This window comes from Ctenocephalides felis, unplaced genomic scaffold (genome assembly GCF_003426905.1).
Source record: "Ctenocephalides felis isolate EL2017-DRISC unplaced genomic scaffold, ASM342690v1 CF-g0.4_SCAFFOLD_01170, whole genome shotgun sequence".
In the NCBI taxonomy this organism is placed as follows: domain Eukaryota; kingdom Metazoa; phylum Arthropoda; class Insecta; order Siphonaptera; family Pulicidae; genus Ctenocephalides; species Ctenocephalides felis.
The window spans coordinates 78,894,186-78,919,848 of record NW_020537324.1 but is presented as its reverse complement, the minus strand read 5'-3'; the positions used below and the strand labels follow the sequence as shown (position 1 = coordinate 78,919,848).

Below are 25,663 nucleotides of genomic sequence, written 5' to 3'. Positions count from 1 at the left end.
ATTATTATATTTATTGAATTACCGAAGGAGAAGTTAATGTTTTTGCCGGAAAATACGACTAGAAAATTTTATGGTTTAAGTGGAAAATTGCAACATTTTTTGTACGAGTCGCAAAAAATTCTGAACCGATTTTGAAATTTCAATTTAATTTGGAAATCGTGCTGAATAGTATTATAATTATATTATAAAATTAAATTTGTTTGTAAATATTTATATTTCAAGAACAAATACATCATTATAAATAAGTAACAAGTTTTACTTAATATTACTAAAAAATAAATGTTGGACTCTCGGTGCTATCACAAAATATAGAATGTATCCTATGAATAAATATTTTAGTGTGTAGTGCAGCACTTTTAACCTAAAAATAAAACAATATAATAAATTAATATGTAATAAAATTTTCTATTAATAAATATACTATTAATATATGATTATCTTATTAGAGAATTTTTCATCATTTTTTGTGCCATGCATTATTGTATAAAATTGGGTGTTTGAATTTAGTCTTTGTAATTTTAAGATAGAAATAACTTTACAATATTTACACTCGGTTCAGAGAAATATTACTAACAATTTATATTGGAATCTGGCCGTGGGCAAATCAATTTCTTCCCTCAATAAATATTTTGATGTTCCTATCCTTGCATTGACCATGTAGTCATACAAATCCAAACTAGAGGCATCGACAATATAATTATTCCTAAAATAAATAAATAAACTAAATAATAAAGAATGTTTTGAATATATATTTCATATATATTATCCTGCATTAAACTCATTTGAGAATAGTCAATTTCGAGCATTTATACATTTTTTAACTAAAATATCTATTAAATGAATCAAACTCTTTCGTTTTTGTTGAAAGGTATGACTTATATCTCACTTGATTCTATGAAAACAAACTTATGCGAGAATATTTTTTTATTTTTGAAAATAAGTGATTAATTTAATTAAAATTATTTATTTCTATTACCTGTCGCTCGGTTTTAGTTCCTGATTCAAGTTTATAAAATTTTTGCATTTGAATTCCCAATTTCGCAAAATAAAGTACGACACTGATGTAATAGCGTGGTATGATTTTATTGTTAGCCTTCCTAATCTGAAAAGCATAAATATTTCAACAAATTGCATTTATTTATAATAAATAACTGTATTTTTTTGTAGAACCAATTTTTTGATAAAATAGAAATATTATGGTAAAAATGCTATATTATAGGTCTATCTTGGTATGAGTTGGTAGTAACAAAGTGTCAAAAAGTTATTCTATTTGCTGTGCGATCAAGCGTTTTATACATAAAACCTAACCTCCAAAAGGCATAAACATGCAATAACTATTTTATCATGAGCGCATCTTTCTGATAACACATACGTTAAATTAGGTTTTATATAAATATTTGACAGGTTCTTACTACCAACTCATATGAATATAACCCCGTAACATGATATTTCTATTTTATCAGAGAATTGGCTCATTAGTTAAAATTTATCTATTGAAGTAGTAAATGCAATTGTTATTGTTGATTCTGTTCATATCACTACACTCTTATCGAATGCATATATAATTCATTTTAAAATTCTTATCTAAAAAATAAAATATGAATAAAGACATATTTATATGAATAACAGGGTTTATACTCGAGGCAAATTTATTTTTTATTATTTTATTTTATTTAAAAATATATACTTACAGTGGTTTTTTTCCTAATGGTTTTAACACGCTATCGACCACAATGGCAACAAGAGCATTGTATAGCAAAAACTAAAATATAAATATAAATGAAATAAATTCTGATTAAATTGTAAATTATTGAAGCCGTATATGATTTATTAAAAATAAAGATATGTGTAATTTGCCAAATTTTAGTAAATGGAAAAATGCTGATAGAAGTTTTAACGATATTTAAATTCAATATATATTTAAATTTGTTTATTGTAGTCTTTTTTCTAGTTGAAGCGTTTTCTACGAATAATCAAAAAAAAATTAATTCATGTAAATCAGAGTTCGTCTGAATAATAACTATTGGTATATCGTGCCTTATGACAAATTGCCCGTACCAAAAATATTTTTTTTTAAAAAAGATTAAAATTTCTTTTAAACTTTGAAAAAATAGATTTTTGAGAAATTTTCAATTTTTGAAAATAATTAAACTTTTTGAAAAAAAGAGGTTTTAAAAAAAATGCTTTTTTTATTTTGAAATTTTGAACTTTTTTTGAAAGTAATCGCACTGCTTTAGCTTATCGATTGTTTTTTGAATAATTGAAATCGGTTGAACCGTGTTTCCGAAATCGTTGACGAAAATTTGTATCCGCACACACACACATACATCCATTTTTCCTAAGGTATGCCAAAATGTTCAAAAACCCCATTTTTATTTTCGATTTTTTGCGATTACAATAACTTACCCTACGGAAAGTTAAATATTCAGTTTTTGTTATATTAAAATACATTTTTATTGCATTGAAAATATTAACTTCCAAGAAGTTTCAGAAACTTTAAATAAACTAAAAACGTAGATATAAAAATATACCGGACTGTTGAAATTGCGTTTTTGATAAGAAGTTTTGCAGCCTATGATGAAAACTTTACTTGGAAAATTATGAATAGATATGAAGTGAATATGAGAATAAAAGTTTCTTCAATAAAATGAGAGCAAAATATTTCGTATACCAAGAGATTTTTATATTTAGAGACCGATTGTGCTTCAAAACAGACCAATGTTATGGCAAGGTCATGTTATGAAGAACTTTCCATACTACCTTTAAATATTAGGTTGTCAAATATCTCCCTTCCGCCTTTTTGTATCATAAACCAAGAGCAAAAAAGCGGAAGGGAGATATTTGACAACCTAATATTGACAAAAGCCATGTGGTTGCTGTACAGTCAGTCCTATTTCTCAGATTGTCAGATAGAAAACCTAACCTATAAACCGCGCAAACGTCAAAAAAACGATATTAGATAACAGGGTCTTTCTGACCCAGCTTCAAAACATACGAGTGACGTTGCAGTTTACGTGTGAAACTTCTGAATGCACGGCAAATACATGACATTTTGACAGTATTCAATATGATTTAGTAGCATAATATATGGAAATTAGAGCGTAACATGGCCTTGCAATAACATTTTTCTCTTAAGCGAGAACCAGGAAATGTTGAATGTTGATTCGTGCTTTATCATTATTTTCATTTTACCTTGATCTTGAACAGCAATGCATTTTTGGTGAAATCACAAAATGGGTACCAAATTGTCCCATTATATGGATAATTCGAGATCATCTCCAGAGACACGTCCCTTACATGTTTGTGAGTGTGTCTCAAGAAACCTTCCATTGTGCAATTGTAGACAGGCAGATTTTCAATGTCTCTAAAATTTAGAAACCAGAAAACTTTTAGGTAAAAATAACTAGGAAATCTAACTTGATAGCTATTCGTCGAATGAACACCCTATTCTTTTCCACCTTAAGTATCTTTAGTATGTTTAGCTAATTATAAAATGAATGTAATTCATTATGGGAAAAATTGTTGGAAATAAGTATCAGACAAAATCTATGTTTTTACACTATTTTCATACAAAGAAAAATCAAATTCAGACATCGAACAATTATCAATATTGATTTATCCCATTGAAGTAGTACCACCAAATGCTCTGCAAAAATTTTTCACTATTTTTTTCTCAAGTGAAAAGGATTTATCAATGTTCTGAATTAATTTAAATATTTCAACTATAAACCTTTTTACCTTTTTGTTCCTTTTTTCCATGTAGCAGCCACTAAACCGTTTATGACCAAATCAACTGGCATGTCGTCAACTATTTGTGCTGGATCGGCACGGATCACCCTTAGAAAACCTAAAAATAATAATAAAAATGATAATAAATATTTATAATAAAAGGCAGAGTGTCCCAGAACTCAACGGGCTGAAAAGGGGTGAAAAATAAATTTAAATAAAATTGAAACTAGCCAACATGTTTAAATACGTTTTTTATAAAGTGGGCCTTCTACATTTTGGCACTTTTACATTTATATTTTAACAAAACGTCTCAATTCTTGAAACTTTGATCAATCGTGTTATTATTTTTTATTGTGATCCTAGAAATGTTATTTGCAGTTAGGGTTCTAAAGTTAAATTAAACAAAATTAATAAAAATGAACCAAAATAACCGAAAAATGATCAAGGTTTGACCGAAGCCTTAGGCTGTACTTAAAAGTTCATAATATTCCTACTTCGTTGCATCTTTTACCCGCAAAAACATCGGTAATGGAAATTTTTATATATCTTTACGTTACAGAAGTTTCTGAACATTTTGGCATACTTTAGAAAAAATGTATGTGTGTGTTGAAATAGTTTAAAAAACGTTTTGTTCCTATGTATGAGGGATGTGCTTATTAGTTTTTGGCAAAGGCAGGTCCAGCCGTTTTGGAGATACGGGGCAAAAAGTGCCAAAAATGGTAATTCAGTTTTTGAGAGAACGGGGCGTCTGATTTAAATAATTCAAAAAACATTTTTCTTGTATGGCAAAATGAAGTGTGTTAAAAGTTTTGGGAAGGCAGTTCTAGCGGTTGCGGAGATCCGGCGAAAAAAGTAAAAAAATGCCATTTGGCGGTCAAAAACGATCATTAGACATATGCACATCAAATTATCAGATAATTTATAGACATTTTAACAATAAGTATAAATTTTGTTTACATTCCTATGGGTTTCGTATCAATGTTTATCCGTTAGACGGCGACGCGACGCTTACGGGCTTCGATATTTCATCTCTTTGCAGTAAAAGCAGTACGATTGTATGAAAAAAGTTCAGAATTTCCAAAATATTGCAAAATAAATTTTTCTTCAAAAAGTCTTTTTTTTCAAAAAAGTAAACTTTTGTCAAAAATGTATAGTTTCTCAAAAATCTAATTTTTTCAGAAATGTTAATCTTTTTAAAAAAAATAATTTTTAGTACGGGAAGTTCCACCAATTTGCCTTGCGCGATGCCATGCGCCCCACTAGTTTTTTTTAAATAAATTCACTATCAATGCTTTGACGTTGAGTTCTAAGACACAAATGGGTATACCAATTTTATACCTTTGCCCGAAGCTACATTTAGACCAATAGGTCCATTTATGTTATCAGTCCAGCCTGGTAATGGATCCTTCCATATGGACACCACTAAAATAATTCATAATGATATTTGAAAAGAACCTACTATTTATTTATTTGCTCCTTATACATATTATATGTATTTAATTTATTTTACCAACTCCTGGTCTATATATGACCAAAGGCAGCCTGTCACTATAGTCTTCCACGACGTTCTCAGCCAAATGCTTTGTATAAATATAAGTATTCTTCATGCTTCTCAAACACCTTAAAAAAACAGCATATTAACACCACACATCTCTAAGAATTATTTTTGTCCTGCAAATCTTACTTTCCGGTCAAACATTCCATTTTATACTCGTCTTCAAAATTTTCGGCAATCCTTATAGCCTCTCTCCAATCACCATGGTCCCTGTAAACTTTTTCTTCGATGACATCCTTGTCGGTGTTGCAATATGTGGTCGACACGTGGACACCAACCACCAAATTAGGCATTTGCAACATCAGTTCCATAACTTCTCTGGTTCCTCTGGTGTTCATGAAAGTTGCTTTTTTTAGGGGATCATCGAACCTAAAAGATAAATGAAGTATATAAATATCCAGGACTAGGTACAATTTTTTTTGAAGTAAAACTTCTTTAGGCGCGACATGGGTGTAAATCCTTACAAATGCAACGGAAATTGTTACGCCAACGTGAAGTGAGAGTCATTCGCTCGACTTTGGTTTTAAAGTGACTTAGAAATATCAAATGATGCTCAAAAACAAATTCTTAATAATGGTTTTTTGAATATTGATTCAAATAATCAGGTTGGATGTCTAACTTGTCGAAAGGCATTAAATTCGCGTAAAATTCACACTTTGTGTAAATTTAATGGGTTTGTATTTTTACCTATACCAAATTATCTACCTAAACTAGAAACTGTATATGAAAGGTTAATTTCACCTAGGTTGTGTTTCATGCAAATTAGACGATTGCGACATGCAAACGGACAATTTGAAATATTTGGCCAAATTATAAATGTGCCTGTTAACGTTGATAATATGGTTAATTTATTACCTCGTAATATTGATGATCATCAATGCATTAAAGTTCACATAAAAAAGAAAATGATTCATAGATCAAGCTATGTGCAGGGCTTGATAAATAAAACAAATATAAAAGTATGGCTTCAATTTTTTAAGCAAGACAGATATTACAGCTGGGATGAGATTATATCGTCAGCGAAAAAGTAAAAAAATACAGTAAATGAATACAGTAAATGAATGTATGTTAATTTTAATTACATGAAGTTCTTCAAACACAATTATTACATGATGACTGAACTTACGAAAACAATATTTGTTTAGGCGTTGTTTAACATAATCCACTGTGTGAACTAATATTATAGAACTTATTAATCAGCAATTACTTTAAACCGATCATGTCATATTTCAAGTATGACCTTGATTACACTATTGTTTGTAAATATTATACATATTTTTAATGCAATCGTAAATATATAATTTATAATTTATCATCATATAAATGTGTATAATGATTGACGACACTAATAAATGTGTGCATCACGAGTGTTACCATATTACTAATGAACATTATTCAAAATTGTTATATGATGAATTTATTTTTACTTAACTTAAATTTGCTACTTTGTACAGTAGCAAATAAGTTTTACTTCAATCGCGTGTGATCCTTACGCGCACTCTTTTTTTTCTTACCTTACACTGGCGGCTGCGTGGAACACCACGTTAGATGAAAGTACCAATTTTTTGTCGGTTGTCTGAAGGCCTAGTTCTAATTCGCTGACGTCTCCTGAAACTGCGACCACTTTGTTCAAAACTGAGGGATTGGATTTTTTTATTGTGTCGAATATCTGGAGGAAAAGATATTTATGAAAAGTAGAAATATGAAGGATTTTGGGCTAATTTCATGTCTACTTCATTGTCCAAAATTGTCTTGACTCTCTCTTGGGCTGACTGATTTTTTTTTGTCCGTATCAGGAGGTACATGGTTTTTAATTCTGGGCAGCATCTTAATAGTTTTTCGATCAAGGCTTTTCCAATAAATCCTTTGTAATAAAAACAAAACATTCGAATTAATTATTTTTATTACTTGTTTTTTTGCATTTATTTTTTACGTTAGATTATAATATAGGTATACATTTCTACAACTGTTTGGGGCATGTCTTTTAATCACATGAGGATTTTAGGTAAAGTGGTAGTTTGACAAAAAATCACAAAATTCAAAGTGGTGGAGGGAGAGGTATAATAAGATACCACGTGTATTTATTTTTTATCTGATTTTTTAAAAAATCCGAACATTTCCAAAAAAGAAATTCAAAAATCATACAATTTTTTCTTGTAACTAAAAATACACGTGATGTTTGTAGGCGAGGGGGGTTAATTTTAAATATTACCAAGGGGGAGGGGGTCTAAAAATTCTTAAAAAATTGATCAAGTGATTAATGAACGCCTCCTTGATAGATAGATTTTTTTCTATATTTATCTAGTCAACTTTATTATCTAGACAATTTTTTACTATTTGAAATAAATACTTGTAAGTGAAATTATTTACATAAGTTTTTACACCTTGCTAATGTTGATATAATAATAGTTTTTTTACCTTAATAATTTTATTATATACTATTATTACTATTATATACAATAAACTATTGGTCCATGGCATCGTGCCTTAAGGCAAGTTGCTGGAACTTCCCGTACCACAATTAAATATTGCAACAAAAAAATTAATAATCAATAAATATTGATCAATGATTAATAATAATTGTTTTAAATATTTTCAAAGAAATAATTATAATTAATATATATTTATTCGTTCACATAATATACAGTGGCGATTTTATCGCTCAAACACTTGAAAATTATTATTTTTAGATTTAGATTACAATAACGCATATGAAGTATATTATTACTTAAAATAAATTTTAAATTTAAAATATATATTTAAAGTATAAAAATTTGTATATTTTTGAAAATTTTGAAAAATTAAGTTTTTCTGAAGATTTTGAAATTTGTTTGAACCGTATAAGTGAACTTTAAAAATTAAAAATCTTAGTACGGAACTCAAAAAAATTGTAACAAAAATTGTTCTTATTATTAAATTATCTACAAAATATCTGATAATTTGATATGCATATTTCTAATGATCATTTTTGTCCGCTAAATGGCATTTTTTCACTTTTTTAATTGAATCTCTCGGAGACTTTCCAAAAATTTCATCAGTTCTTCAATACAAATAAAATGTTTTTGAATCATTTAAATCGGACTCTGCGTTCTCTTAAAAACTGAATTACTATTTTTAGCTTTTTTGTCCTGTATCTTTGAAACGGCTGGACCTGCCTTTGCCAAAAACTAATCAGCACGTCTCCTTATCAATACGAATTGAATGTATTTTGAATAATTGAAATCGGTTAAACCGTGTTCCCGAAATCACACAGTAACATCCATTTTTTCTGAGGTATGTTCGAAACGTGAAGAAATGTAAAAAAAATTAATTCAGATTTTTGGACGATTACGGGAAGTTAATAGTTATTATATTAATGCAAGAGCAGCAATAGATTTAATAAATTGAATTATTTTTGGGGTACTTACCGCTTCCTCCGGTGATAAAAATCACTTTATCTTTAAAAAACTCTGGAATTGTCAAGTCGTCCATTTCGTACCAGGAAAAGATGACCAAGAACAACAAAATGATCTTTAAACTTAACCAACTAATTGCGCTTAGGAGAATAATACTTTTAAATCTTGATTACAATAGTTTTAAAAGTCTAACTGAATTATTTCAAATCACTTTCCCTTTTTAAATAAAATTATTTCTGAAGTCGTGCGTGTGAACTGTAGAAGAAGCTACAGATCATTATTATGGTGAACTTCTGTTGGCCAAAGTTGTCGTCGTCATAGATTTTTTTATGAATAGCTATTTTATTCAAATTCAATTATGGAATATTTTACATTGACAAAATGACTATGAGAATAATAATATAGGCTTGAGAATTGTATTATAATATAGAGACCATACGCGTGCAGGGAAAAATATTAGATGAGGTCATGCCAATCACAGGAGGTGATGGTAAATAAACTTATTTGTGCAAGTAATTTGTTATTTTTGAAACTATTTAGCATTTTTTATCCGTGTCGATTTGTGTTTTCATGTTGAATGGAAATTTTGGAAGTACATGATGTTGATTGAAGTTGATATTATCATGTTCTATTTGAAAGGATATTGTGTAAGCTTTAAAATCAGTTTTTAACTTCCCGTAGGGTAAGTTATAGTAATCGCAAAAAAATCGAAAATGAAAATTTTTCAGAGGTTTCTGAACATTTTGGCATACCTTAAAAAAAATGGATGTATGTGTGTGTGTGTGTATGTATGTATGTATGTACGTGTGTGTATGTATGTGCGGATACAAATTTTCGTCGACGATTTCGGGAACACGGATCAACCGATTTGAATAATTCAAAAAACATTCGATTCGTATTGATTAGGAAACGTGCTGATTAGTTTTTGGCGAAGGCAGGTCCAGCCGTTCCAAAGATACGGGGCAAAAAGTGCTGAAAACGGTAACTCAGTTTTTAAGAGTACGGAGCGTCCGATTTTAATAATTCAAAAAACATTTGACTTGTCTTGACAAGATGAAGAATTGATCAAATTTTCATGAGGGCAGGTCTAGCGGTTTCGGAGATCTAACAAAAAAAGTAAAAAAAAAATGCCATTTGGCGGTCAAAAATGCTCATTAGACATATGCACATCAAATTATCAGATATTTTATAGAGATTTTAACAATAAGCATAAATTTTGTTTGCATTCCTATGGGTTCCGTACCAATATTTATTCGTTAGACGGCGACGCGGCGCTTACGCGCTTTGACATTTTGTCTCTATGCAGTTAAAGCAGTACGATTGCTTTCAAAAAAAGATCTTCCAAAATATGCCAAAATAAGGAAAACATCATTTTTTCCAAAAAAAATTAAAAAAAAAAAAAAATCTGAAAAAAATTTTTTTCAAAAAAAGTAATTTTTTGTTTAATTTATAGTTTCTCAAAAATCTTATTTTTTCGAAGTAAATTTTTTTTTAAAATGTCAATCGTTTTTAAAAAAATAATAATTTTTGGTACGGGAAGTTCCAGCAATTTGCCTTAAGGCACGATGCCTTAATTGCCTTAAGACAGAATTCCACTTACAGCTAGTTTTATTTTTGATTGAACTGTTTTTCTTAACTATATTGGAAGAGATCAATTTCAGGTCTGTATAACGTGAATTAGCATGTGCTGGATTATTGATAGAAAATTAGAGAAATTTTATAACAATGTTCGTTTTAAGATGATCATCTAAATTCTTTAGAATCATTGAAGTTCTTATATTTTTGTTCATTATATTGGGCGTGTACAATTTCAATATTACATTATATTATCTAGAGTTTGTTTTAACCATTGGTAGTTGTCTAATGATTTTTTGAAAAATTCAAATTCTAAAATTAGGTATTATGTACTTGGGGTTTGGTTTATTGTTGTGATGGACTATCGTATAAGTAAGGTGTTTTATTAATAAGTGCAATTTTCGTAATATTAACTTTTGACATCCCTTGACATCCGCTTGACCACCTGTATGTACGAGTGTCGTATAGACGACATCCAAGGTGTCGACTTTTGTTTCAATATTTACTCTGAATTAAATTAGTGGTAATTCTAATTTGTTACTATGATTTCAGTATATTGTTTTGAAATACATTATTTTAACATATTTCATGTATAAAATTTTTGGGCGGCTTGCTGGCTCGTACAGCAGTATCAAAAACAATTTTTAATTTGTAATTATTGGTCGCGAATTAAAAACGATTTCGATTTTGGTTAAGTCATTATTTTTATCAATTATGTGACGCATTTTGTATCGAATTTTTAATTGAATTGAATTTTTAATTGAATTCATTATTCAACATTCAATTCGATTTGATTCAATTTGTTTTGTAACATGCATTTATCACACTCGTATATGTATATGTGTATATATATATATATATATATATATATATATATATATATATGCAATCTTTCTGAAAATCGGAAAAATTTATTAAAAGTTTTTTTTCTGAATTAGACAATTCTTCTAATATTGTGCAGCTCCTGAAATTATACGATTTCTTTCAAATTTTGTCGGCTTTTCAAAAATCAGCAATCTTGGCAATTTTTTTAAATATGGGCAATCTTTTCTAAAATGAGCAAATTCTTCTAAAAATAGTAAACGTCTCTTGAAGTAATCTACTTTTTTGTAAATTTCTAAACTTTTTGCAAATATGTTGCTCTTCTTTGAGTTGTAAAACGCTCTGAAATATATACGTTATATCTTAAAATAATCAACCTTTTTGAAATTGAACAACTTCTGTGAAATTAGACATTTTTTCTGAAATTAGGCAACCTCGGTAAAAACTCTGTATATTCTGTGTTAAGATGAGCCAGGTCTCTAAAATTGAGCAACTCATTTAAAATGACGAAAATTCTCTCAGAAAATATGCAATTTTAGTAATAAACTGAATTTAGAAAACCTCTCTCTGAAATTATGTAATATTTCTAAAAAAAAATATAAAAACTAAAATCTAAAATAAACAACTCTAAAATTAGTTAGACCAAATGTAAATCTCTGAAATTTGGATACTTCTTGCCCAATGCTTCAAAGTAGGCCAAATGTCTGAAATTGGGCAACTCTTTTGCAAACCGAATTTCTACCATGTTACTTATGAAGAGGCAAATTTAAAAACGAAAACTTTTATGTATAGTTGATTACAATTAATTCAACGACTAATTTCACTAAGACAAAGAAAGATGCTAGTGTTGTGCGAGTAAATAACTGTCGATCTTTGGCAAAATCACATAGTACAAAAGGCAGCCCCAGAATAAATATTTCAGGGAGTAGTGTAAAATCTTCAATCTGCAAAAGGTAAACAATTTGGTAAAGAATTTAATAACTAGGAATTATTTTCAATATACTGACTTTGTATGGAGAGCTCTGGCTTTTGGAATATCAACTTCCTCTTTCAAAATATATTTTGAAGTTCCAATTCTGGCATACTTTACGTAATCCCGAATGTGGAAGTTAGTTCCATTGATTACAAAGTCTTTCCTAGATTTATAATAATATATATTGAATTTGTCAATATTAGTATTTTTTTATATAAAATACAAATAAATTACCAGTCGCTTCGTAGAAGTTCCTTGTTGAGATTCGTGAAGTTTTCCGATTTGAAAAGCCAATTTCTCGAAATGAAATATGAAACTGATATTATGGCGAAGTAGACTTTTCTCGTCAATTTTCCCAACCTGGAAATTGGAGATTTAAGTTATAAGTGAAAAATGGTGTTCCTCAAGGCAACATACGAAGGCACTTTTAAACAAATATTGGAGGGTATAAACGATATTCTTAAAAATGTGGCAAAACTAAACATTAAGTACACATTTATGAATTTTTATTGAAGTACATTTAGAAATTATTCAACCTCATCCTCTAAATTTAATATTGAAAATAAATTTAAAACCTTGATATAGGATGATTACAAAAATTTCTACTGTATATTTATTTTAATATTTGAAATGATTATTAACTTCCCGTAGTAATCGAAATTGAAAATTCTTGCTTTTGGAAAAAAAATGTTTCTATTTTTTTAAAAAAAATATTTTTGTAATTTTGGATTAAAAATTGAAAAAATGACCCGGGCTAAGCACAGTCTAAGCGCCACTCTGGTGCAAATGTTTACCCAAGTGCGTTTAGACTGTTTATGTACTGGAGCACTTTTTCAATTTTGTGAAAACTATTGAAAAATGTGAAAATGCCGGCAAGCTAAGCACAGTATAAGTGAAAATGCCGCACAGAATTATTTGCAAATGCGTTTAGACTGTGACTATGCGGGAGCACTTTTTCAATTTTCTGTAAATTAGGCAACTATTTTTTTTTAAATTGAATTCGAAATGATATAACAAGATACGATTTTCATTTGATTTGCTCAGATATAACAAGATAGCAAAAATAATGAAAATTACAGCATTTGTGTAATAATATATTTGAAAACGTTTAAAATTTCTCGAATATTTCATTACGGTACGGGAAGTTCCAGCAATTTGCCTTAAGGCACGATGCCATACACCACTAGTTTTAATATTATTTTAATGATATTTATTCTAATAATTTCGATATTCGCTTAATATTTACAGAATCGACTCGACTAATTTTTATACAAAAATAATATTTTTATCATAGGGTGTACTGAGTTCTAATTTTCAGATAAACTGTTTTTATTCATAGCTTCTTTATGAACTGTTTAAGACTTGATTCATAGCTTCTTTATAGACTGTTTTAGTTGGATAAACATTGAAAGTACTTTTTATGGAAATATAAACTTATTTTATTTAGAAAGTAAAATTTTTTTTATACTCACATTGGTTTTCTTCCAGTTAATTTCAATAATGTGTCTACAACGACTGCCACTAAAGCGTTTAGTAACACGAACTGAAATAAAATAAACGATATTTATAAATATGTAACATCATTTTCTTTGTCTACTACTATTATTACCTGAATCCTGAATGCTGTCAAACTTTTGGCAAAATAACAAAACGGATACCACATGGCTCCATTATAAGGATATTCGTGAATTGCTGCCAATGATAAATCGCGAATTTCTGAATGTTTGTACTTCAGGTACCTGTCCATGGTGCAATTGTAGACTGGAAGATTTTCTGTATCTCTGAAATAAAGAATAAATATATAAATATATAATAATCAGGACAGACAGAATATTGAGGACTTAGTTTTGTTTTATTACCTTTCTGTTCCTTTTTTCCAAGCGGCTGTCATCATGCCATTTACAACCAAGTCCACCGGCATATTATCTGTTATATGGTTTGGATCTGCTTGCATGACTCTCAAAAATCCTGAAATTTGAAAATAAGGACTTTAATTCTATATCTTAGTAGATGTTGACTTCATATTTTGATTTTTACCTTTTCCTGATGCTAAATTTAGGCCAATAGGTCCGTTTAAATTGTCAGTCCATCCTGGCAAAGGATCCTTCCACATGGAGATGACTGAAAATAATGTTGTTCAATTTATGCTACCTATGATTATCCAGTGAATATTTTGTATCTCACCAACTCCTGGTCGATATATAACTAAAGGCAGACGATAGCTGTAATCTTCCACGACATTCTCTGCCAAATGTTTGGTGTAAAGATAAGTATTCTTCAAACCATTCAGACATCTGAAGATAAACCAGAATATAATTCATGTTGAACACATTTTCAATATAACTCACTTTTCGGTTAAACAAGCCATTGCATAGTCGTCTTGGTAGCTTTCTGCCAACTTGATGGCCTCTTTCCAATCTCCATGGTCCCTGTACACTTTTTCCTCGATAACATCTTTGTCGGTGTTGCAATATACAGTTGACACATGAACACCAACCACCAAATTGGGCATCTCCAACATCAGTTCCATAATTTCGCGTGTCCCTCGAGTGTTCATCAGGGTTGCCTGTTTTAGGGGATCATCGAACCTAGTAAAAAATAAAATAAAATATATACGAGTTTCTCCGAGTACCAATAGAGAAAATGTTCTTGAATTACTTTTTTCTAGAGTTTTGACGATTTAACGACTATTTTATTACCTGACACTTGCTGCAGCATGAAAAACGACATGGCAGCCTAAAAGTTTTTTCCTGTCTTCCTTATCTAGGCCCAATCGCAATTGGCTGACATCACCAGTGATGGCTTGGACTTTGTCCAAAGCCTTTGGATTGGTTTGTCTTATTGTATCAAATAACTAAAACAGTGAAAGTATATTTCATTACTAACTATTAGTATTATTTTAATTTATATTTACAATACCGGATTGTCCAGGATGGTTCTGACTCGTTCCTGAGGGTTCTGATTCTTCTTACTTCTGACCAGGAGATAAATGGTTTTTACTTCGGGACAGCATCTTAGGAGTTTCTCGATTAGGGCTTTTCCGATAAATCCTGACGATGGAATATATTTAATTACTACAATAATATACCATGTAGTTGAAATAATGAAATTGTAATGGAATAATTACACAACAAATGATTAAAATTAGTTTTGTTCAATGGTCAGTTAGCAAACATGGTCTACCATTTAACCATAATAAATCTTCTACTATGTTTTAACTACCCATAGAGTAAGTTATAGTGATTGCAAAAAATATTTTGGGCAGATCTTTACGTTCCAAAATTTTCTGAACATTTTGGTATACCTTAGAAAAATTGTATGGATACAAGTTTTTGTCAACGAGTGCATGTGTCAACTGATTTCAACAATTTAAAAAGCGTTCGATCCTTATTGGTAGGGAGTTGTACTGATTAGTTTTTGGCAAAGGCAAGTCCAGACGTTTTGGAGAAACGAGTACAGAAAATAGAATTAGAATAGAATGCAATTCAGTTTTTGGGATAACGGAACGTCCAATTTGAATTATTCGAAAAGCATTTTGTTTATGTTGATAGAGTGAAGAAATTATTATTTGTTTATGGTTAGGCACGTCTAATTATTTTGAAAAAAAAAAAAACAAAAGTTTCAAAAAAAATAATATTTCGAATTTTTTCAGAATTGGCTCAAAATTATCTAAAAAGACGATTTTTTAAAGCTTTTCAACAAAAATCAAATTTTTCAAATGTTTTTAAAATTCTCAAAAATGTAAAAAAAAAAATCAAAAATTCTAAAATTCTTCAAACAATCTAGTTTAAATTGATTCGTAGGGTAGTTATAGTAATGGGCCGAAAATCGAAAATGAAAATTTTTGCATTTCTCGACGTGTTCAAGGTTTCTGAACATTTTTAAGAGGCATACCTCAGAAACTAAATGGATGTGTGTGTGTGTGTATGTCCGCAATTTTTTCGTCCACGTTTTCGGGCGCACGGATCAACCGATTTGAATGGTTCAAAAAACATTCGATCTCTATTGATAGGGAGATGTGCTGATTAGTTCTTGACAAAGGCAGGTCTAGCCGTTACGGAGATACGGAGCAAAGAGTGCGGAAAATACAAATCGAGTTTTTGAGAAAATGGAGTATCGAATTTGAATGATCTAAAAAACATTCAATTCGTAATGATTGGGAGAAGAGGTAATTAGTTTTTGGAAAAAACGGGTCCCGACATTTCGAAGATACAGAGCTAAATGTGCAAAAAATGGCAGTTTTTGAGTGAACTAAGCGTCCAAATCGAATGATCTAAAAAACTTTCTGCTTGTATTGACAAAACAATTGCTTTTGAGGATAAAAAAATAATACATCTTTTTTTATTTTCCATAAAATATTTTTGTAATTTTGGATTAAAAATTCAAAAAATCACTCAGACTAAGCACAGTCTAAGCGCCACTCTGGTACAAATGTTTACCCAAGTGCGTTTAGACTGTTTTGTGAGAAAACTATTGAAAAATGTGAAAATGCCGCCAAGCTAAGCACAGTATAAGTGAAAAGTCGCACAGAATTATTTGCAAATGCGTTTAGACAGTGATTATACGGGAGCACTTGTTCAATTTTGTGTAAATTGGGCAAATATTTTTTTTTTGAAATTGAATTCGAAATGAAATGACAATTGTTAATGTTCTGGAGATAAATTGATTTATGATATATGATTTACATTTGATTTGCTCAGATATAACAAACAAGATAGCAAAAATAATGAAAGTTACAGTATGTGTAATAATATATTTGAAAACGTTCAAAATTTCTCGAATATTTTATTACAGTACAGGAAGTTCCGGCAACTTGCCTTAAGGCACAATGCCATGCACCACTAGTTCTTTACTTATTTGCTTATTTATTGCTTTTTCCTTGGAATTCACCAAGTAGACCAAAGCCAAAACTAACAACTGTTGAGAAAATCTTATATATATATATATATATATATATATATATATATATATATATATATTAGGGTGGTCTTTAAAATGGGCATTTTCGAATTTCCTTGCTCCCAGGGGCTCAAATGGTTCCAAATTGATAAAAAATAATTCTATGAAAGTTTTAGCTCTTAATATTAACCTTTAGATAGAGCGCAATTCAATCAAACTTCGTATGGAAAGAGCATGGAAAATTTTTTGAAAATTTAAAAAAAATGCTTTAGGTATAACTTAGCGACAAATGAATGAGTTTTATTCATTCATTTGTTCGCTAAATTACATCTAAAAAAACATTTTTTAAATTATAGAAAAATTTTCCATGCTATTTTCATACAAAACTTTGATTGAATTGCGCTCTATCTAAACGTTAGTATTAAGAGCTAAAACTTTCAGAGAATTGTTTTTTATCTATTTGGAACCATTTGAGACCCTGGGAGCAAGGAAATTCGAAAATGGCCATTTTAAGGACCGCTCTAATATATATATATATATATATATATATATATATATATATATATATATCCATTCCACTCACCGCTTCCTCCAGTTATAAAAACTTGCTTCCCGTTAAAAAATTCAGGAATAGTTATATCTGTCATAATTTCTTCCTGTTAATTTCAATCCAGAGCAGAATGTCCTAATTCTCTTCCTGGTCGTCCACTAATTTTCCTCCTGGTCGTTTAGCGATCGGCCTAGAACTGTCTGTTGCAATTTCCGATGCACAAATATTATATTATCGAACAAATGTTTATTTCATAAATTAACAATCTAATGTTATGCGATAAATTAATTTATTATTGTGCATTAATTTGTGTGACGACTATAATATGGTATTAGAATATTGTTTTGCATTAGAAAAGTCATCGATGACCGATGGTAAAAAAATAGAGATATATTAATTATTTATTTATTCAAAAGAAAAAACATTAGTATATTAATAAATATTATTTAAGGTCAAGATATGTAATTGTGTATTTGATTTTAAGTTTATTGGTTTAATATTAACTTATCAAAGGACAAGCTTGTGTTTTCGCCAAAATATCCGATTTGCTAATTTCATGTTTACTCGACGTTTCAAAACATTCTGAATGGAATGAGACCAAATTTGGAAAAAGTATATGTGTGAGAGGGAAAGAGTTTTTTGATCTTCTGTCGAAGTTTTCTCAAAAGAACGGCTGGACCGTTTTCAAAAATTTAAAAGCCATTCGATAATGACTAACGTTTGCCAGTTTTGCACAACGATCAGCCAAGCCGCTTCTGTATAATTACCAAGAAAGTAAAAAAAAAATTGTCTACGTTTCACAATCTTAAATCTATTTTGAAAATTCAAAAACTGTTCGAAAGTTTTTGATTGGGAGTCGCGTCGATTAGTTTTTAGTAAAGATCGGCCGAGCTATTTTTTCTTAGCTAAATGTTGATTTTTTTTTGCAATTTTGATGAAAATTTTTTTTATATAACGTTACATTTTGTAGTGTGAAATAACATATCAAAATATTATAGGCCTACGATAAACAGTTGAATCATGAAAATTCATCAAAGTCTAGAATTTTCACCTTTAAATAAAATACATTTTTGTAACCCGAAATGGATGAAATGAAATGTGTTTAACAAATTAATTTAATTTATACAATTGCAGATACAATAAAAATGACATCAATTGAAAATCGTTTTTGATGAAAGCGGAATCTTTATTAACTTCCCGTAGGGTAAGTTATTGTAATCGGCCAAAAATCGAAATTAAAATTTAGCATTTCTCGACGTTTTGAAGGTTTCTGAATATTTTGGCATACCTCAGAAAAAATGGATGTGTATGTGTATATGTATGTATGGATACAAATTTCCAGTCACGTTTGCGGGCGCACGAATCAACCGATTTGAATGGTTCAAAAAACATTCGATTCCTATTGATAAGGAGATGTGCTGATTAGTTTTTGGCATAAATCGAGTTTTTGAGTGAACGGAGTATCCGATTTGAATGATCCGAAAAACATTCAATTTGTAATGACGGGGAGGGGGGGGTGATTAGTTTTTGGCAAAGGCAGGTCCAGCGGTTTCGGAGATACAGAGCTAAATGTGCACAAAATGGCAGTTTTTGAATAATTCGAAAAAGTTTCAGCTTGTGTTGACAAAACAGTTGCTTTTGGTAAAAAAAAATGTTTCAATTTTATTTTTCAAAAAATATTTTTTTTGTATATAGAAAATAATTCTGATTTTAATTGTAATTTTGACTTAAATTCTAATATACTTTAAACAAATATCTTCAACTTTGCAATTCAGTTTATATAATTCCTATAAATATTAGACAATGTTACAATATTTATAATAATCCATTTTAAAACATTCAATATTCTTCGAACATTTCCTTACGGTACGGGAAGTTCCAGCAATTTACCTTAAGGCACGATGCCGTACATAACACTAGTTTTTGAAGTAATCAATTGATCATTTTATCTAAATAGCTAATTCCAATTATTATCGATGAAGTTGATCAAATACACGTATCAGGAAGCTAGTTCATTATTTTATTTATTTACATAATTGGAAGTAAAATATCTCTTTTATAATGTCTTATATAATATTTTTCATAACCTATAAATAAAACTAAATAATTTCTAAGATATGTTTATCCAAATTATGCATCAATTTTTTTAAATCTGGATCATCATCGGGTTCAGCTATTACTATATTTCTTAATTATTTGTTTAAAAATTTGTTGAAAATAAATTAATTTTGATTGTGAATATTTCTACATTGCAATGTATTTCTTGACGATACACTTTAAATATCTGGATGAAAATACTAAGTAGACCGAAGTGCCCAAAAGCGCGTAAACTATGCTGTAGTACAGAATCTTATTTCTGGAAGTAAACATTTTATAAATTTAATTAACTATTTGAATATTTTTAATACTTTTTGTTTTTACCTCTTGTAAATCTTTTTGTATTCGGCAGGATTTTCTGGTTCCTTCAGAAGATACTTGGCTGATCCCATCCTGAAGTTCCATGCAAATTCATAGGCGTCAAAGGTTTTCATGTCGTAGTCGAAATCATTTCTGTGGTATAAACAATTGATAATTTCAAATTTAATAATAATATTGTCACGTGATATATTAAACTCTACTCACCTGTCTTCGGGTAATAAATTTTGCAGCAAATTCCAAAAGTTATCACTTTTAAAGTCCCAATTCCTTGTCGCAAAATATCCTAAGGCCAAAATGGCAACATAAATTTTTCGCAGAATCTTCATCAATCTTAATCAAATTAATGAATTTATTACCAAGTAAAAAAAAGTTTTGAGTCACCAAGGTTCTACTTACATTGGTTTGTGTCCTGTGACTTTTAAAAGGCTGTCCAGGATGAATCCTGGTATTATGTTGCAGAAGAAAAACTGAAAGCGAGAAAATATATACAGAATAGTTGTCTATAGTATGCTATATACTTGAAACATAGTCGGTTTTACCAATAACCAAAATTTTTTCCAACTGCCGGTAAACGTGCATCTAGGGTACCAGAAATTCTTAAATGGCGTCTTCGAATTCATTTTCATACCGATTTGATAGGCGCGTTCTTGGGTTATCACAAATTTATTGTAAACCGAACAGTTGTAGACCGGTAGATTTTTTTGAGGACCCCTAAATTCCAAAAAAACAAATGAAAATTGGATTATGTAGTAAGGCTGTAAATTACCTCTTAGTCACTTTATTCCAAGTTGCTACCAGGAGGCCTTTGATAATTACATCTACTGGTGTGTAGTCCAAAATGAGTTTTGGGTCGGCGTACATCGCCCTTAGAAGACCTAAATAGTTACAAAAACATTCATAAAAGCTATTAGCAACTAGGGAATGCAACACCGGTTTACCGGTATACCGAATTACCGGTAAACTGCCCGATTTTTCGGCGGTATTTTTACCGGTATTTACCCTAAAAATACTGGTATTTTTGGTATTTTTACATAAGCGCTATTTGATACATAATACACTAAAGTTTAAATTTCTCGGAACAAATTTATCGTTAAATTCCATAATCGCATAATTAGCTATATCTTTAAGTGATTCTGTAGGATAAACAAATGTCAAATATTACCTCAACTCGTCAATAAATTGAATATTTATTGCTATACTAAAGGCTTCATTTTGTGTTACAATAAATAGAATTGGACTGATAGATAATGATGTTTGTTTCATCTTATGTAAAAATGTAACGGTTTTTTAAGTGATATTTGCGCCAAAATATTTTATATCATACAGATTACCCCTGCGTAATCTTTATTTTTTTCTAACTCATACATAATAATTATGATAATTACTAAATATCTTTGCTTCTTATTACAATTATGAAATATTATTTTTCGAAAATGTTTCGAAGTTTGAAAATACTATAGAAGCATCACATTGTTTTAAATAACAATACTCAACAATTATAGTAACTTATTATTTATCTCGACAAAGTATCCGATCTTAAATTAGTGTAGAAACAATATTTTTTTTAAATATTGGAGATTATGCTAATTTAACACATCGGATACAGACAATACAGTTTATTATAATAATGTAATATGATCTTTTGTGAGTTCTTGGTCTTTCTTACTCATAAGTTTGTTTTTGGTGAAAAGTGCTCGATAGACTCGATAGTGATAATGAATTAACTAAATTGGATATAATTTTGTTAAATTATTATTTTAAAAAATAAACTTATTAGTTTATTTTATTGTTTTTATTGTTTAGTTGAATATAGATGTAGTTGTATATACATTTTTTTATATTTGTACTAGTAACTTTCAATTTTGTTTAAGTTTGTTTAAGATAATAAAAATACCGGTAATTTACCGGTATTCCGGTTTTAAAATGAAAAATTACCGAAATACCAGTATTGAAATTTTCCATCGGTATTGCATTCCCTATTAGCAACTAATGTCGTCCAATAATTACCTTTTGCACCGGCAATATTAAAACTTATAGGTCCATTGAGATTATCGGCCCATCCTGGTATTGGTTCCTTCCACGCAGATACGACTACAAATGGAAATATAACACCAGATAAATTTATAAATGTTAATTTGTCAGAAGTTGCTACATACCAATTCCTGGTCTGTATAAAACCAAGGGCAGTCTGTCGCTGTAGTCTTCTACAATATTTTCAGCCAAATGTTTGGTGTACAGATATGTATTTCTTAATCTTCCAAGACATCTGCAAATAACTAAAAACATATATATCTTGATAATTGGTTTCTCGTGTTTTGGAACCTGATCCCTTCTTACTTTTCGGTGAGGCATGCAATATTATATTCATCATCATAGTCCTCAGCCAGTCTGATGGCTTCCCTCCAATCTCCGTGGTCTCTGTACACTTTTTCCTCTATGGTGTCTTTATCAGTGTTGCAATAAGTAGTCGAGACGTGGACACCAACCACCAAATTAGGCATTTGTAACATCAGTTCCATAATTTCTCGTGTTCCTCGAGTATTCATCAAAGTTGCCTTTGTTAAATGGTCATCGAATCTAACAAATGCACAAGATAAATTATTTCTGTTTGGGTTAAATATTATTGTTGGACCTACCTGACATTGGCGGCTACGTGAAATACAATTTCTGACCTGAGTACTAATTGTTTGTCAGATTCGTTTAGACCTAATTGGAGTTGACTGACGTCACCAGATACTGCCACCACTTTTTTAAATAGTTCAGGCGTTTTTTCTTTGACTAAACTGAATAACTGTAAAAGTAATAAAATTATCTCAAGTATTAGTGTGTAGTGTTGCCAGATTTCAATAATTATTATCTAGTGTTACCTCATTTTGTAAAATGTCCTCGAGTCGCTCCTCAATCGGTTTGCCCTTTTTCTCCCTCAGAAGCAAATAGATCACTTTGAAATCGGGACAACTCCTTAGAATCTTCTCTATCAGGACTTTTCCTAAAAAACCTAAATAAGAATAATTATATCAAGAAGGTTATACAGCACTCTGTGGTCGATATTAAATTAAGGGGCCGATTCTGCCTCAAAACAGACCAATGTTATGGCAAGGCCATGTTACACTCCAACTTTCATACATTCTGCTACTGAATCATACTGTCAAAATGTCGTGGTGTTTGCTGTGCATTCAGGCGTTTTACACATAGACTGCAACGTCACTCGTATGTTATGAAGCTGAGTTAGAAAGGCCCTGTTAGAAAAAAGATCTAACATCGTTTTTTCTGACATTCATGCGGTTTCTAGGTCAGGTTTTCCATCTGACAACCTGAGAAAAACGCCTGACTGTACAGCAACCACGTGGCTTTTGTCAATATTTAGAACGAATTTGTCCCTTGAACAATAACATTGGTCTGTATGCGTCAGAATCGATCCCTAATTTTTGAAGTAAAACTTCTTTAGGCGCGATATGGGTGTAAAAATTTTTAGGCGCGACACGGGTGTAAATCCGTACAAATGCAACGAAAATGCCAACGTGTAGTTGAACACTACGACGCCGTAAGCGCTGATGTCGCGAGTATCCACTCCCGTCATGTCATGCGTAAGTCGAGCGCTAAACCCGCTAAACCCTATATGAACTTGCATTAATTGAATCACGTTTTTTTTACAAAAGAAGAGGTTGCTGTATTATGTCCTCATGGAATAAGACTTTTCTTAGAGAATAAATGTGCCATGGAATATAATAAATTTATATTGAATCTCGTTGAAGACAAAATAATATCTACTGCCACGGATATTTATGTAGGTTGCCATGCGACAGATCAACAATCATACATTCGTCAGCAGTTTCACAAAAATCGGTTATTGATACCGGGGGTTTGCCGTATGAAATAATTTTAGTTCTGAATAAATTTTACATAATAACAACTAATATCGATGTAAGTGATGGCTTAGCTAATGGTTGTGTGGGAAAATTAGTGTACATAGAACGTGGCGATAATGATGAACTTCTACGTTTATGGTTTGAATTTCCCGGTAAGATAGGTAACAAAATTAGGAAGAAAGCTTCACATCATATTCAAACTCTTAATATCAGTAGGACAGCTGTGCCGATGCTCAGGAGATCTTATTATTATTGATGTTATATGATTATTAAAAGATGATTTTTAAAATTCAAATATGATGTTTTTTTTATTTTTATCTTAATTGCCTACTCATACAATATTAAAAGTTTTACTTCAATCGCGTGTGATCCTTACGCGCACTCTTTTTTTTTTATATATTTCAAACCATTAGATTTTTATGAACGATGCGTTTCAACAGATTACATAAATTTAGAAATGTAATACAAGTAGTAAGTACAGTATTTTTTCTGCATTTTGTGTGCTTTAATTAAATTATTTTTCCGTTTTACATTTGTATTTTTCTTGGCTTGGATTGATGACACACATTCAGTGTCGAAACTTTCAAAATGAACATAACTTTTCTCACTCACTGAAAATACTTTTAATACTTCTGCAATAGTAGTACTTGTAGACTTCTCGCAAATTTGTAATTAGTAACTTTGTAAATAAAATTTCTGATTTTTTAATGTTGCATAAAATTTAGAAGATTCTAACTAAGAACTATAAAAAAAATTATAAAACATAATAAACAAAATTATATACATACATTTATACATATATACATTTTATGTACCTACCGCTGCCACCAGTGATAAAAATCTCTTTATCTTTGAAAAACTGTGGAATAGTCGGCACAACCATTTTCATCACCAAGATTTATTGATTTTTATTATTATATATATATTATCACTATCTTTTAAACAATGTACATTTTTTTTGATAATTTCACTGAGGGTCGTTAATAAATATAATTCTATTATAGAATGTTTTTGATTCAGATGGTAGCTCAAAACTGTCTTGGAATCATGAGTGCGATTTCTGATCTTTATGATTTTTTTCAATAGGTCAAAGCGATAGTTTATTAATTTTAATATTAAAATGTTTACAGATTTTTATTATTAGCATATTGTTTACAGGAAAGGCTTCTGTATAGATTTTAATATTATTGAATATTAATAAATCTATACCTATAAATAGGTGTTATTTTGATTTGAAAATTGTTCAGTTTAGAGTTTTTTCTTTTTAACTTTCTGAAAATCGTGATATCGACGAAAATCCGATTATCTAATTTCATGTTTTGAGTCATTCTGAATCTGAATTGAAGCCAAAATTAAATAAAGTATGTGTGTTCATCTATGGTAGCCAAAAGTTGACCGTTTGTCGATGTTTTGTTAAGAATAGTTAAACCGATTTCAAAAATTTTAGTCCATGTTTTTGCGAAAAGTTTAAAAATTTTCGTCCACGTTTTTGCCAAAAATTCTGATACGCTTTTGAAAATTCAAAAACTTTCCGAAAGTATCATTTGCAATCGTGCTGATTAGAGTAGTAGATCGGCCAGGCCGTTTTTTTATTTTATTAACTTTCCGTAGGGTAAGTTATAGTAATCGCAAAAAAATCGAAAATGAATTTTTGTATATCTTTACGTTTCGAAGGTTTCTGAACATTTTGGCATACTTCAGAAAAAATGGATGTATGTGTGTGTATGTATGTGCGGATACAATTTTTCGTCGACGATTTCGGGAACACGGATCAACCGATTTGAATTGTTCAAAAAACATTCGATTCCTATTGGTAAGGAGATGTGCTCATTAGTTTTTGGCAAAGGCAGTTCCAGCCGTTTCGAAGATACGAGACAA

The 25,663-nt window shown here is 30.0% G+C and overlaps 3 protein-coding genes across 3 annotated transcripts; all 3 read right to left on the bottom strand.

Annotated features, from left to right (window-relative positions):
* Positions 1-268: 268 nt before the first annotated feature.
* LOC113367698 (fatty acyl-CoA reductase 1-like) lies at positions 269-11,821 on the bottom strand. The gene is made up of 10 exons (XM_026609278.1): positions 11,720-11,821; positions 6,799-6,953; positions 5,414-5,653; positions 5,240-5,349; positions 5,068-5,151; positions 3,739-3,847; positions 3,193-3,364; positions 1,692-1,762; positions 571-703; positions 269-361 (listed from the first exon to the last, which is right to left on the bottom strand). Exons 1-10 carry the CDS (start codon positions 11,819-11,821, stop codon positions 269-271), a joined length of 1,269 nt encoding a protein of 422 aa, XP_026465063.1.
* A 1,696-nt stretch (positions 11,822-13,517) lies between these two features.
* Positions 13,518-17,595, bottom strand: LOC113367697 (fatty acyl-CoA reductase 1-like). The gene is made up of 9 exons (XM_026609277.1): positions 17,532-17,595; positions 14,969-15,099; positions 14,749-14,903; positions 14,398-14,637; positions 14,234-14,343; positions 14,087-14,170; positions 13,909-14,017; positions 13,659-13,830; positions 13,518-13,592 (listed from the first exon to the last, which is right to left on the bottom strand). The coding sequence occupies exons 1-9, from the start codon at positions 17,593-17,595 to the stop codon at positions 13,518-13,520; spliced, it is 1,140 nt and encodes a 379-aa protein (XP_026465062.1).
* Positions 17,596-19,742: 2,147 nt separating this feature from the next.
* Positions 19,743-24,668, bottom strand: LOC113367696 (fatty acyl-CoA reductase 1-like). Its single transcript, XM_026609276.1, has 12 exons — positions 24,605-24,668; positions 22,784-22,914; positions 22,553-22,707; positions 22,254-22,493; positions 22,073-22,182; positions 21,924-22,007; positions 20,683-20,791; positions 20,456-20,627; positions 20,313-20,383; positions 20,121-20,246; positions 19,920-20,048; positions 19,743-19,854 (listed from the first exon to the last, which is right to left on the bottom strand). The coding sequence occupies exons 1-12, from the start codon at positions 24,666-24,668 to the stop codon at positions 19,743-19,745; spliced, it is 1,503 nt and encodes a 500-aa protein (XP_026465061.1).
* Between the last annotated feature and the right edge of the window lie 995 nt (positions 24,669-25,663).

What these genes read in the sequence shown, in the direction of transcription:
- LOC113367697 (XM_026609277.1), bottom strand. Translation starts at nt 17,595, where the DNA reads ATGACAGATATAACTATTCCTGAATTTTTTAACGGGAAGCAAGTTTTT. An exon ending in CATGCTGCAGCAAGTGTCAG is followed by an intron (nt 14,638 to 14,748) that starts GTAATAAAATAG and finishes ATTTTTTACTAG; the next exon opens with GTTCGATGATCCCCTAAAAC. An exon ending in ATGGCTTGTTTAACCGAAAA is followed by an intron (nt 14,344 to 14,397) that starts GTGAGTTATATT and finishes GTTTATCTTCAG; the next exon opens with ATGTCTGAATGGTTTGAAGA.
- LOC113367696 (XM_026609276.1), bottom strand. Translation starts at nt 24,668, where the DNA reads ATGGTTGTGCCGACTATTCCACAGTTTTTCAAAGATAAAGAGATTTTT. An exon ending in CACGTAGCCGCCAATGTCAG is followed by an intron (nt 22,494 to 22,552) that starts GTAGGTCCAACA and finishes TGCATTTGTTAG; the next exon opens with ATTCGATGACCATTTAACAA. An exon ending in ATTGCATGCCTCACCGAAAA is followed by an intron (nt 22,183 to 22,253) that starts GTAAGAAGGGAT and finishes AGTTATTTGCAG; the next exon opens with ATGTCTTGGAAGATTAAGAA.
- LOC113367698 (XM_026609278.1), bottom strand. Translation starts at nt 11,821, where the DNA reads ATGGTAGAAATTCGGTTTGCAAAAGAGTTGCCCAATTTCAGACATTTG. An exon ending in ATGGAATGTTTGACCGGAAA is followed by an intron (nt 5,350 to 5,413) that starts GTAAGATTTGCA and finishes TGTTTTTTTAAG; the next exon opens with GTGTTTGAGAAGCATGAAGA. An exon ending in CCATTAGGAAAAAAACCACT is followed by an intron (nt 704 to 1,691) that starts GTAAGTATATAT and finishes TATTTATTTTAG; the next exon opens with GAATAATTATATTGTCGATG.